The sequence below is a fragment of the Paramormyrops kingsleyae genome, chromosome 9 (assembly GCF_048594095.1).
Source record: "Paramormyrops kingsleyae isolate MSU_618 chromosome 9, PKINGS_0.4, whole genome shotgun sequence".
Taxonomy (NCBI): domain Eukaryota; kingdom Metazoa; phylum Chordata; class Actinopteri; order Osteoglossiformes; family Mormyridae; genus Paramormyrops; species Paramormyrops kingsleyae.
The window spans coordinates 25,377,893-25,389,738 of NC_132805.1; the positions used below are offsets into that span (position 1 = coordinate 25,377,893).

An 11,846-nucleotide genomic window follows, 5' to 3' on the forward strand; every position below is an offset into this window, starting at 1 on the left:
GCTCGGGCGAGCAGGGAAATAGGCGATCGGAGCCAGGAAGTCAGGGAAACTGGGTTTAATTGCACGAACGGACTGACAGGTACTGACATCGACGGACAATACAATGACAAGTCTGGGGAAGACTGACTCAGACGAGGACTAAATACACAAGACAAGCTAGACTTAACAGGACACAGGCGATCACAATTAGGGCTGAACACGAGGTAACGAGGTGGGCGTGGCACACATCGGGAGCGGACGGAGCGGGGCGTGACATAACCCCCCCCCAAAGGCGCGCACACCGGGCGTGCCCGAGAGGAGGCGACGGACGAGACGGAACCGGGGAACAGGACCTGGAAGACAAAGCAAAACATCAACCAAAAACAGGGAACAAGACAGAGACACAAAACAGGAAGAGGGACGAGACGAAGGACAGAACCCGACAAAGAACAGGGAAAGCGGACAGACAGACCTGGAAGGGAGACACAGAAGGGGAGAAAGGCGGAACAAAAGGCCCAGGAGTGAACGGAGGAGAAACAAAGGGACGAGGAGCAGAGACAGGCGGGACAAAGGGAAAGGGAGGAGGAAAAAGGGGAGCACGAGGGAGCCCAGGCGGGCGACGGGCAGCGGCCGGAGGGGCCGCAGGGGAGAGGGAGGAGGGAGCAGGAGGGGACCACCCAGGGGCCAAGGGAACGGGACGAGGGAGTGACGGAGGGGACACGGAGGGAGCAGGAGGGAACACCAGTGAAGGCAGGCAGGAGGGGGAAGCCGCGGCAGGCGGAGGCGCAGCCGGAGCCGGCGAAGGCGCCGTCCGACGCTCAGCCGGAGCAGGGGGGCCCGGAGGCGGCCGACATGTACCTGGAGGCGGGACCGAGGACCGGCACCGAGGATCCAGGGGGGGACCCGGAGGGGACCGACGACCCCGAGCCGGAGGACCTGCAGGCAGCCACCGAGCCACAGCCAGGGGCCGAACGGGCGAGCCAGGGGGCAGGGCGGGCGGGACCCGGGCCCTACGCCTATGTCCCCGCCCCTTGCTGGAGACGGAGAGGCGGGGTCCTGGGGGGCGTCGGCCTTGCTGGGGTAATGGCGAGGGAGTCAGGGCCTCAGGCAGGGCCGCGGGCAGGACGGGAGAGGCGGCCTCAGGCAGGGCCGCGGGCAGGACGGGAGAGGCAGCCTCAGGCAGGGCCGTGGGCATGTATCCAGCAGGGGGCGCCTCTGTGGGCGTGGGTGCAGGCGGAGGCGGCACCGGGACCTCAGACGCAGCTGCAGGCACCACCAGCACGTGGCCAACAGGGGGCGCCGCAGCAGGCACCACCAGCACGTGGCCAGCAGGGGGTGGCGCAGCAGGTAACTCCATTGTGCGGCCAGCAGGGGCCGCCTGGGCAGGCGCCTCGGGCGTCCGGTCAGCAGGGGGCGCCTCGGCGGGCGCCGCCAGCACGCGACCAGCAGGGAGCGCCACAGCGGGCGCCGCCATCACACGGCCAGCAGGGGGCGCAACCGCGGCCACCTCAGGCAGTTCAGGCGCCGGCAGGACAGGCGAGACGGACAGGTCAAGAGCCGGCAGGACAGGCGAGACGGGCAGGTCAAGAGCCGGCAGGACTGGCGAGACGGGCAGGTCAAGAGCCGGCAGGACTGGCGAGACGGGCAGTTCAGGTGCCGGCAGGACGGGCGCCGCCGTCACATGGCCAGCAAGGGGCACCTCGAAGGGCACCTTGGGTGTGCGGCCAGCAGGGGGTGCCTCGTCGGGCGCTGCAGTCACTTGGCCAGCAGGGGGCGCCTCGGCGGGCGCCACCATCAGGCGGGTCCGGCAGGACAGGCGGGTCAAGCAGGACAGGCGGGTCAGGCGGTGCCGCTGGCAAAGCGGCGGCAGCTGCAGCAGGCGGCGCCGCAGGCAGATCGGCGGCAGCTGCAGCAGGCGGCGCCGCAGGCAGATCGGCGGCAGCAGCAGCAGGCGGCGCAGCCGCGGGCAGATCGGCGGCGGCAGCAGCAGGCGGTGCCGCGGGCAGATCGGCGGCGGCAGCAGCAGGCGGTGCCACAGGCAGATCCGGAACATGCAGGTCCGGATCGGACAGGTCCGGAGCAGGTAGGAGGGGTGCTGAGCGCGTAGGCGCCTTCCCTCTAAGGGCTTTGGGCACCAGGGGAACAGCGTCCCACACGGCGCGTATCCCGTCTAGACCCAGGCGCGCCGGCCGGTAAAAGTAAGCCTCCAAAGGAGGCGGCTTCTCCGGGTGGAGGCTCACCAGGCGGGCAGCGGCGATGTCGTCCCAAGCAGGGAGAAGAGAGCAGGCTCCCACAAAGAGCGTCGGGGCTGCTTCCTCCAGCTCTCTGCTCCGCTTCTCCCGGCTGCTCGCTGTGCGCTGGATCAGGCGTTGAAGGCACTTCCGTGCCCTAGTCAGCGGGTATTCCTGCCCGGCTGGGCACTCCTTCTGGAGCAGGTCCCGGCCCCGGCTGGCCAGCTCCAGGGCTACCGGGTCCTCCTGGACTTCGGGCTGGGATTGCCAGTACACGAATTCTTGCAGCAGTCCGAGCCGGTGGTGCTCGGACTGCTGCTTCGTGCTTTCGGGGAGACTTGTCATTCTGTCACGTTCGGGCTCGGGCGAGCAGGGAAATAGGCGATCGGAGCCAGGAAGTCAGGGAAACTGGGTTTAATTGCACGAACGGACTGACAGGTACTGACATCGACGGACAATACAATGACAAGTCTGGGGAAGACTGACTCAGACGAGGACTAAATACACAAGACAAGCTAGACTTAACAGGACACAGGCGATCACAATTAGGGCTGAACACGAGGTAACGAGGTGGGCGTGGCACACATCGGGAGCGGACGGAGCGGGGCGTGACATATGGTGCTTAACCCCTAAATTTAATTCAGTAGTAACAATACAGTAGCAATAAAAACAGCTACATACATACGGTTATCACTTAGCAGCAGGAGAAGGACGACCCAAATGTAGGCTGTCGGTAAGTTGACCCCTCACAGGGGTGTTTATTACAGAAAACAGGCAGAGTAGCACATGCAGACAGAGAACAATGAACAGACAGGTGCAGAGGACTAAGAGACACTAATATACAAGACTAAACAAAGGGGTGAACACAAGGCAGCTGTGGCTGGTTAACCTGGGATCTCCATACACCCAGTGAGGGTAGAGGATGATGTCCATCAGCCCGTGAAAGGCGGCGCGCGCTCTGTTAACCCCAAAGGGCAGGAGGTGGTACTGCCAGTGGTCACAGGGTGTGCTGAAGGCCGTCTTCTCCTTGCCAGCCCCGCTGAGGGGCACCATCCAGCAGCCTTTGGTGTCCAGGGTAGATATATAGCAGGTCTTAGATAAACACTCTACCGGGGGCATTCAGCCGACGTAAGTAACTACAGAACTGCAGGGTGCTGTTGGGCTTGGGGGGCGTCACCACGGGACACTCTCAGCTGCCACATCTTCATAATTTCCCCCTCTAACTTGCACTGCTATACCCTGCTGGACCACGACCCCTGGGGCGTTTTGATGTGGTGATGGATCAGGAGCACGCAGCCTGAGAGACTGCAGATCATGGGTGTGGCTCACGTTTGATGGTTCTGTGGCTGCACTGAAAAAGTCACTTTGCCTAAACTCTGCTGTCTTTCTTTGTAAAGTTTGATGGATCCTCGTGAGGTGTTTTATTGTTTGTGATGAAGAACCTGGACAGCTTAGGCAAATGTTCTGTTACAGACTTCCAGCTGGCTTCCCTACCACTGGCATCTTTGATTTTTAAAATGGGGGGGACTGCAGAACCTGAAGGAAACCCTATGACAACATGGGTGAAAACGTGCAAACTTCACACGCGCAGAGCCGGGGCAAGGACTCGAATCCTGGTCTCCAGAGGTGTGAGGTAAAAATTTAACCCACTGACCCAGTATAATACGCATTAATAACTTGAACTAAATAAGAGAACCAAAAAAGCAGTTCCGTAGGGCATTTTTATATTTATGAAACAAATTATATTTATATGTATTAAGCAGTATATTAGTTGCTGAGCTCAGAGCGTGGAGCTACTCGGGCTGAGTCCCTCACTGCTGGGAAGCTGCATTCCCTTAGAAAAACACACAGAGATCTGATATATTAAACAGGCAGGACAGGGTGCCAATCCATAGCAGTATGTATGAACAGGATGTCTTTGTAGGACTATTATTATTATTTTACCAGTAGTAGCAGTGTTAATGGTCAAGATAATAGAAATATGAGGTGTTGCTAACAAAGCCTTTAAGGATGGTGTCCATACAGCAGTGTCCCTACAGCAGTGTCCATACAGCAGAGTGCATACAGCAGTGTCCCTACAGCAGACTCCATACAGCAGAGTGCGTACAGCAGTGTCCCTACAGCAGTGTCCATACAGCAGTGTCTCTACAGCAGTGTCCCTACAGCAGTGTCCATACAGCAGTGTCTCTACAGCAGTGTCCCTACAGCAGTGTCCATACAGCAGTGTCTCTACAGCAGTGTCCCTACAGCAGTGTCCCTACAGCAGTGTCCATACAGCAGTGTCTCAACAGCAGTGTCCCTACAGCAGTGTCCATACAACAGTGTCTCTACAGCAGTGTCCCTACAGCAGTGTCCATAGAGCAGTGTCCATACAGCAGTGTCCATAGAGCAGTGTCCATACAGCAGTGTCCATAGAGCAGAGTACATACAGCAGTGTCCATATAGCAGAGTGCATACAGCAGTGTCCATACAGCAGTGTCCATATAGCAGTGTCCCTGCAGCAGAGTGCATACAGCAGTGTCCATAGAGCAGTGTCCCTGCAGCAGAGTGCATACAGCACAGTGCATACAGCACTGTCTATAGAGCAGTATCCCTGCAGCACAGTGCATACAGCAGTGTCCATAGAGCAGTGTCCCTGCAGCAGAGTGCATACAGCAGAGTCCATACAGCACAGTGCATACAGCATAGTGCATACAGCACTGTCTATAGAGCAGTGTCCCTGCAGCACAGTGCATACAGCAGTGTCCATACAGCAGAGTGCATACAGCAGTGTCCATACAGCAGAGTGCATACAGCAGTGTCCATACAGCAGTGTCCATACAGCAGAGTGCATACAGCAGTGTCCATACAGCAGTGTCCCTACAACAGTGTCCCTACAGCAGCATCCATACAGCAGTGTCCATACAGCAGAGTGCATACAGCAGTGTCCATATAGCAGTATCCCTACAGCAGTGTTCATACAGCAGTGTCCATACAGCAGAGTGCATACAGCAGTGTCCATACAGCAGAGTGCATACAGCAGTATCCCTACAGCAGTGTCCATATATAGACAATACATGAGCTGAACCTTTATGTGACACCAAATGAATTATAGCTGTAGATCTGAAAACTCACTGTGTTTCCAGAACAGGATGAAAGTCGGGGCCCCCAGCAACAGCACTGTACCTGTGATTTCTATTTGTAACCGTACTGAGATTATGGACTGACCTGTATATATTTATAAAGGAAAATTATTTCAAAACATATGCATCCATTTCCAGTAGCCAATGATACTGCTCCTACAAGGAACCCCAGTCCATTACATTCATAATAAAATTAAAACAGACAATATTACACTTTTACAGATCCATTTTACGTTTGAGTGAGTATTAAGTGGGAAGAAATGTACAGTACAGAAACAATGTAATTGTGTATTTTTCTTCACCTTTGGTCTCCATTTGGTCCATTACATTTTTTCTCAGTTGCTTTAAATAATTTCTCAAAAGACAATTAACATTTACAAAACAACAAGTGTAATCCGCACACCATAATGTCACTTGTGCACAGCAAAACATCATTTCTCATCGCTTCACACTCATTTCCAAAGATTTTACTAGATGTATCCAAATGGTTTTCAACAATTGTCAGCATTTGGTACAATTTTCAGTTTCTTTATTCTTGATTGTCAAAATGGATTACGTAGTTTCCCACTGTAATAATTTTACACCCAAACCTATATGTATGTGATCATGGTGTTCACCACCACATGCAAAGCAGTTAACCAAACTGTCAAAACTATATATTCCATGAATTGCAGTGTTACGGCATTGTTATGTTTTTAGTTCCCATGGTACTGTACATTTTGTTGTTCTTTTATTGCTATTTTGCTGTTTCTGTGTTATACAGAACTGTGTGACTTTTTTGTTTGCTATTGTACTGTATCTTGAGATTTGAGGAAGTTACATGTGCATGTGAGTGTTTTCTCTTACCGGTGAACTTTTCATAATTTAATGTAAAGCCTTGCAATGTTGAAACTGGTGTCTTTGACATTACAGTTTTTCTTGATTGCTTACAGTTTTTCTCAGTTGCTTTGGTGTATTTCTCACAACAGACATAACATTTGCATAACAGCGAATGCATTTCTCAAAACACTTAGTGCAAATGGCAAAATATCATGGATGACCAGCAAAAGCAGGTATCCTCTTCAAAATACTTAGTCCATGCCTCAAAAGCAAGTATTTATATCATTGAATATGTCAGTGCCATCAAAATCCCAAGTCCATGAATCATCGTCCATGGACATGTGAGCCAAAATATAAAGTCATGTTATCAATATAAAATTGGCACAATGTAAACATTTTCTGACACAATACATCTGAATGACAAGGGCAGGAAACATAAAAATAAAAAACACTGATTGCGGGAGATTGATTCAAGAAGAATATTTTATTGATTGCACTGGTATATGGTGATATACCATGCACTGCGATTGCAGTCTAGCAAAAAAATGCATTTCAATGCTTTATGCATAACATATGAAATGAAACAAAAAACAATTACAAAATCAAAAAGGGGAACAATATATACAGACTGAAACTCTAAATGCTTTCTACAGTTGCAGGTCATCCTGTATATTGGGCCACATGTTCTCATCCACATCACAACGGATATCTTCCTTTGCAATGCAGCGTGGAAAGAACCTCCTAGAATGTCTTATCCAGCCTCTGCGGGTGCCTGCTGCTATATCCCCAAACACAGCTTCCATGGCAGCAAGCAGTGTCATTTGTGTATGTGGGTTACGGTCATATATTGTACCTTCCACCTCCAAGCTGAGAAGGACTCTTCAGTTGGGTTGAGGAATGGAGAATTTGGTGGTAGGAGTTCCATCAGCAACCGGGGGCGGTTGGCAACCCATTCGCTGATTGGGTTGGAGTGATGGAAACTCACATTACCACAAATGATCACATACTTTGGTACATTTTCCTGACCAATCTCCTTTTCAGGAATGAGATCCCTATAGAGGGTGTTCAAGAAGGTCAGCAGATGTTGGGTGTTGTATGGCCCCATAAGAGGGATGGTCCCACCCCAAAACCTGGCATATCAACAGTAGCTCTCTGTCCAATCAGATTACACCCATGTCTCCTTCCTTTGGCCAAGTTGAAGCCAGTCTCATCCATGTATATGAAAATGGTGCAGGAATCGTTAGTATTGTGAATAGATACCAAAAAAGTTTTGTAGAAACCTTTAAAATACACTTGACAGCTAATGATATCTTGTTGAACACTTTTAACTGCAATGACTTACACAATGACAAAATGACAAGTTTGTCTGGAGTGTATGACTATGCAAAAGAGGGCTTGCACAATGCATTTTGATCAAAATGACATTAGCAACCGCTGATGTATGATATAGCTGAGAATTGCACATAAGCATCTGCCTGAGTGTACTAAAGCAATTGAAAAATGACGAAACCAACCATTGCTGTTAATTGCTGTTATGATGTGCACAACTGACTAGAGGTTGTAGGAATTGAATGAGCAGTTTTGAAAACTTCAATTCTGTTGTGAGAAATGTATCAAAGCAACTGAGAAAAACTGTAAATGCCACAAATACCCAACACGCACCAATTTTTTCCGGGTTTTTTTAAATATTTTTTTTCTCACACCGTGAACAATGACACGGCAGTCATGTGACTGATGTTTCGAAACATTTCGTAAACTCCGTATCGAGACCAGAAGTTTCGGACGTCTTCGGAACGGATTGATCCTGGGTGCCGAAATTGCCATCTCCAGTGAAGGAGGAAATGGTGGGCAACATCAGAGACAACCAAGAACAGTGGTCAGCCATGAAATTAGAGCCACTGTCATTGACCATGTCATTAATTATGGGCTCTCTTTATGTGAGGCTGGTTAAATGGTGCAGCCTAATATTTCCCAATCATGTGTTGCATCAATTATTCGAATATTCAAGAGGGACAATATCTATGTACCATTCACTTGTTGTAATCCAAATAAAGACCACAGTTCTTGCATTATCAGATCTATATTTACTGCAGTATTCTACATTACATATATGATTCTATAGCAGTGGTTCTCAAACTTTTTCAGCAGGAGGCCCCCTTGTGTAGGGTGAATCCTTTTGTGGCCCCTCTCCTCAAAAAAAAATCATGACGTAAAACATCCTCAAACTTACAATTTGACTTAATTTTAGATTTTAGATTCTGTTTGTAGTCTTTATTTCTCTGGTTTGTTAAATTTACATTTCACAAAATATAACATTGTATTAAAACAGTTTTGACAGTAAAACTAACATTGTCTGAAAAGTGCAACAAAAGTACTGAATACTGAACAGTAATTTATGATGTCCATAGCAGCGTAGTGTGCTACGTAAAATTTATATTAAAATTTTTTTTATACTTCCATTTTTTTTTTTAAATACACTATATTTCACATAGGTTGACAAGCCTGATTTACATACAGGTAATTTTTTTTTTTAGATTCTACAATTTCGATGCGGCCCCCCTAGCGCCATCTGGTGGCCCCCTAGGGGGCCGCGGCCCCCAGTTTGAGAACCACTGTTCTATAGAATTGACAGAAGACCTGCAGCTGGCGGGCACGGCAGGCTGTTCACTGCAGACCAAGAAGCAGCAATTGTTCAGATGGTGCTGAGGAACAATACAGTCCGTTTACGGGAAATACAGGCTGCTGTAATTGCAGACCACACAACATGTCACAACATTGATTCAGACAGCTTATCAGCTATTGACAGGGTCTTGAAAGTCATCACCTGAGCATGAAGCAAATCTACAGGGTACCATTTGAAAGGAACAGTGACCGGGTGAAGGAGCTGAGATACCAATATGTACAGGTAAAAATGTCACAATATGAATTGTTCACTCTATGTTTACTGTAAGTCTGTGCAGGACCTGTGAAATGTCATATGCATTCATTTGTTCCCTTTGGGATGGATGTTGTGATTTCAGAGGATCATCGAGCTCAAGTCCAGTGCTGAACCTCCTACATTCTTGTATGTGGATGAAGCTGGTTTCAATCTGGCCAAGACCAGGAGGCATGGAAGGAATATCATTGGGCAATGAACAACAGTGCAGATACCAGAGCAGAGAGGTGTAGACATTACAATGTGCGCAGGTATATCAGAGACCGGTCTGGTGGTATACATCCCAACAGTTGGGCCATATAACTTATTAAAGCTTATTGCGTTCCTTGATGAGCTTTGCAAAGTACTTCTGGAGTCTGAAGAGAGAGAAGATGCTAGTCACAGCTCAGCATTATGCTGTCATATGGGACAATGTTCCTTTCCATCACACAGCTGCCGTGAGGGACTGGTTTGTCACTTATCCACACATCGCAATGGAATTCCTACCCCCATATCCTCCATTCCTCAATCCAATTGAAGAATTCTTTTCTGCATAGCGATGGAAAGTCTATGATCAGCATCCGTATGAGGAATGGCCACTTTTAGCTGCCATGACGAAGGCATGTAGAGCAGTCACAGCAGCAGATTGCCAAGGCTGGAACAGACATTCTAGGAGGTTTTTCCCATGGTGTATTGCCAGGGAAAATATTGTTTGCGTCCAGCCCCTCTCCAGGAGATTGGTTCCAGAACCCAAGCTATGTGTTGAGGTGAGCCCGACTATATCTAGTCGATACCTCTCAACCTCACGCACAAGCTCAGGCTCCTTCCCCACGAGGGGAAGTCGGGGATCGGACCGCCAGGGCCTCCCTTGGCCGCCACCCGATCCACAAAGCACCGAACCCCTGACATTCCCCCTGTGGGTGGTGGGCCCACCTGGGGACAGTCCCGCGTGCCTCTTTCGGGCTGTGCCCGGCCGGGCCCCACGGGCCAAGGCCCGGCCACCAGGCGCTCGCCAACGGGCCCCTCCCCCAGGCCTGGCTCCAGGTTGGGGCCCCGGTGACCCTAGTCCAGGCGAGGGAAACGGGAAGCAGCTCCTGGTTCCTACTATTTATAGTGGAGGGGGGGTGCTGTTGACCTCACCTAGGGACATCACCCGGAGGTGGAAGGAATACTTTGAGGACCTCCTCAACCCTGCCTCAGATACATCTACGCACACTGCCTTTGAGACATCTGAGGGCACAGAGCCCGAGGGTGCTGGGGAGGGCTTGCCCATCATTGGGGCTGAGGTGGCCAGGGTGGTTAAAGAGCTCCGTGATGGCCGGGCCCCGGGGGTGGACGAGATCCGCCCGGAGTACCTGAAGGCTCTGAATGTTGTGGGGCTGTCGTGGCTGACACGCCTTCTCAACAGTGCGTGGAGGTCAGGGACGGTGCCGCTGGATTGGCAGACCGGGGTGGTGGTCCCCTTATTTAAGAAAGGGGACCGGAGGGTGTGTTCCAACTACAGGGGGATCACACTTCTCAGCCTCCCTGGGAAAGCCTATTCCGGGGTACTGGAGAGGAGGTTGAGATCGATAGTCGAATCTCGGATTCAGGAGGAACAATGTGGTTTTCGTCCTGACCGTGGAACACTGGACCAGCTTCATACCCTTGCAAGGATACTGGAGGGGGCCTGGGTGTTTGCCTATCCAGTCCACATGTGTTTTGTGGATTTGGAAAAGGCTTACGACCGGGTTCCCCGAGGTGCTCTGTGGGGGGTGCTTCGGGAGTATGGGGTCCGGGGTCCGCTGTTGTGGGCGATTCGGTCCCTGTATGAACGGAGCAGAAGCTTGGTCCGCATTGCCGGTAATAAGTCGGACGTGTTCCCAGTGCGGGTTGGGCTCCGCCAGGGCTGCCCTTTGTCATCGGTCCTGTTTATAATATTTATGGACAGGATTTCTAGGCGCAGCCAGGGTGTTGAGGGTGTCCAGTTTGGTGGCCTCAGGATTGCCTCACTGCTTTTTGCAGACGATGTCGTCCTGTTGGCGTCATCTGCTGGGGATCTCCAGCATGCACTGGGGCGGTTCGTAGCCGAGTGCGAAGCGGCAGGGATGAGGATTAGCACCTCCAAGTCTGAGACCATGGTTCTCAGCCGGAAACGGGTGGTTTGCCCTCTTCGGGTTGGGAAAGACGTACTGCCTCAAGTGGAGGAGTTTAAGTATCTCGGGGTCTTGTTCACGAGTGAGGGTAGGCGAGATCGGGAGCTGGATAGACAAATCGGAGCGGCGTCTACAGTTTTGCAGGCGCTTAACCGGTCCGTCGTGGCTAAGAAAGAACTGAGCCGAAAAGCAAAGCTCTCGATCTATTGGTCCATCTTCGTCCCTACCCTCACCTATGGTCATGAGCTATGGGTAATGACAGAAAGAATGAGATCGCAAATACAGGTGGCCAAAATGAGGTTTTTCCGCAGGGTGTCTGGGCTCTCCCTTAGGGATAGGGTGAGAAGTTCGGATATCCGGGAGGGCCTCAGAGTAGAACCGCTGCTTCTTCACGTCGAAAGGAGCCAGTTGAGGTGGTTTGGACATCTGGTGCGGATGCCTCCTGGGCGGCTACCCGGAGAGGTTTTCCGTGCATGTCCTACAGGGAGGAGGCCCCGGGGCAGGCCCAGGACTCGCTGGAGGGATTATATCTCTCGGCTGGCCTGGGAACGCCTCGGCGTCCTCCCCGAGGAGCTGGTAGAGGTAGCTGGGGAGAGGGAGGTCTGGGTGTCTCTCCTGAAGCTGCTACCCCTGCGACCCGAACCCC

General features: G+C 51.3%; 1 protein-coding gene across 1 annotated transcript in view; it reads right to left on the reverse strand.

Moving 5' to 3' along the window:
• Nucleotides 1-3,999: 3,999 nt before the first annotated feature.
• Nucleotides 4,000-11,846, reverse strand: part of LOC140592677 (uncharacterized) — a 42,094-nt gene continuing 34,247 nt past the window's right edge. The window contains exon 7 of the mRNA XM_072716639.1: nt 4,000-4,044. Within this exon, the coding sequence (XP_072572740.1) occupies nt 4,022-4,044 (23 nt within the window). The 3' untranslated portion in view covers nt 4,000-4,021. The remainder of the gene's footprint in view (nt 4,045-11,846) is intronic.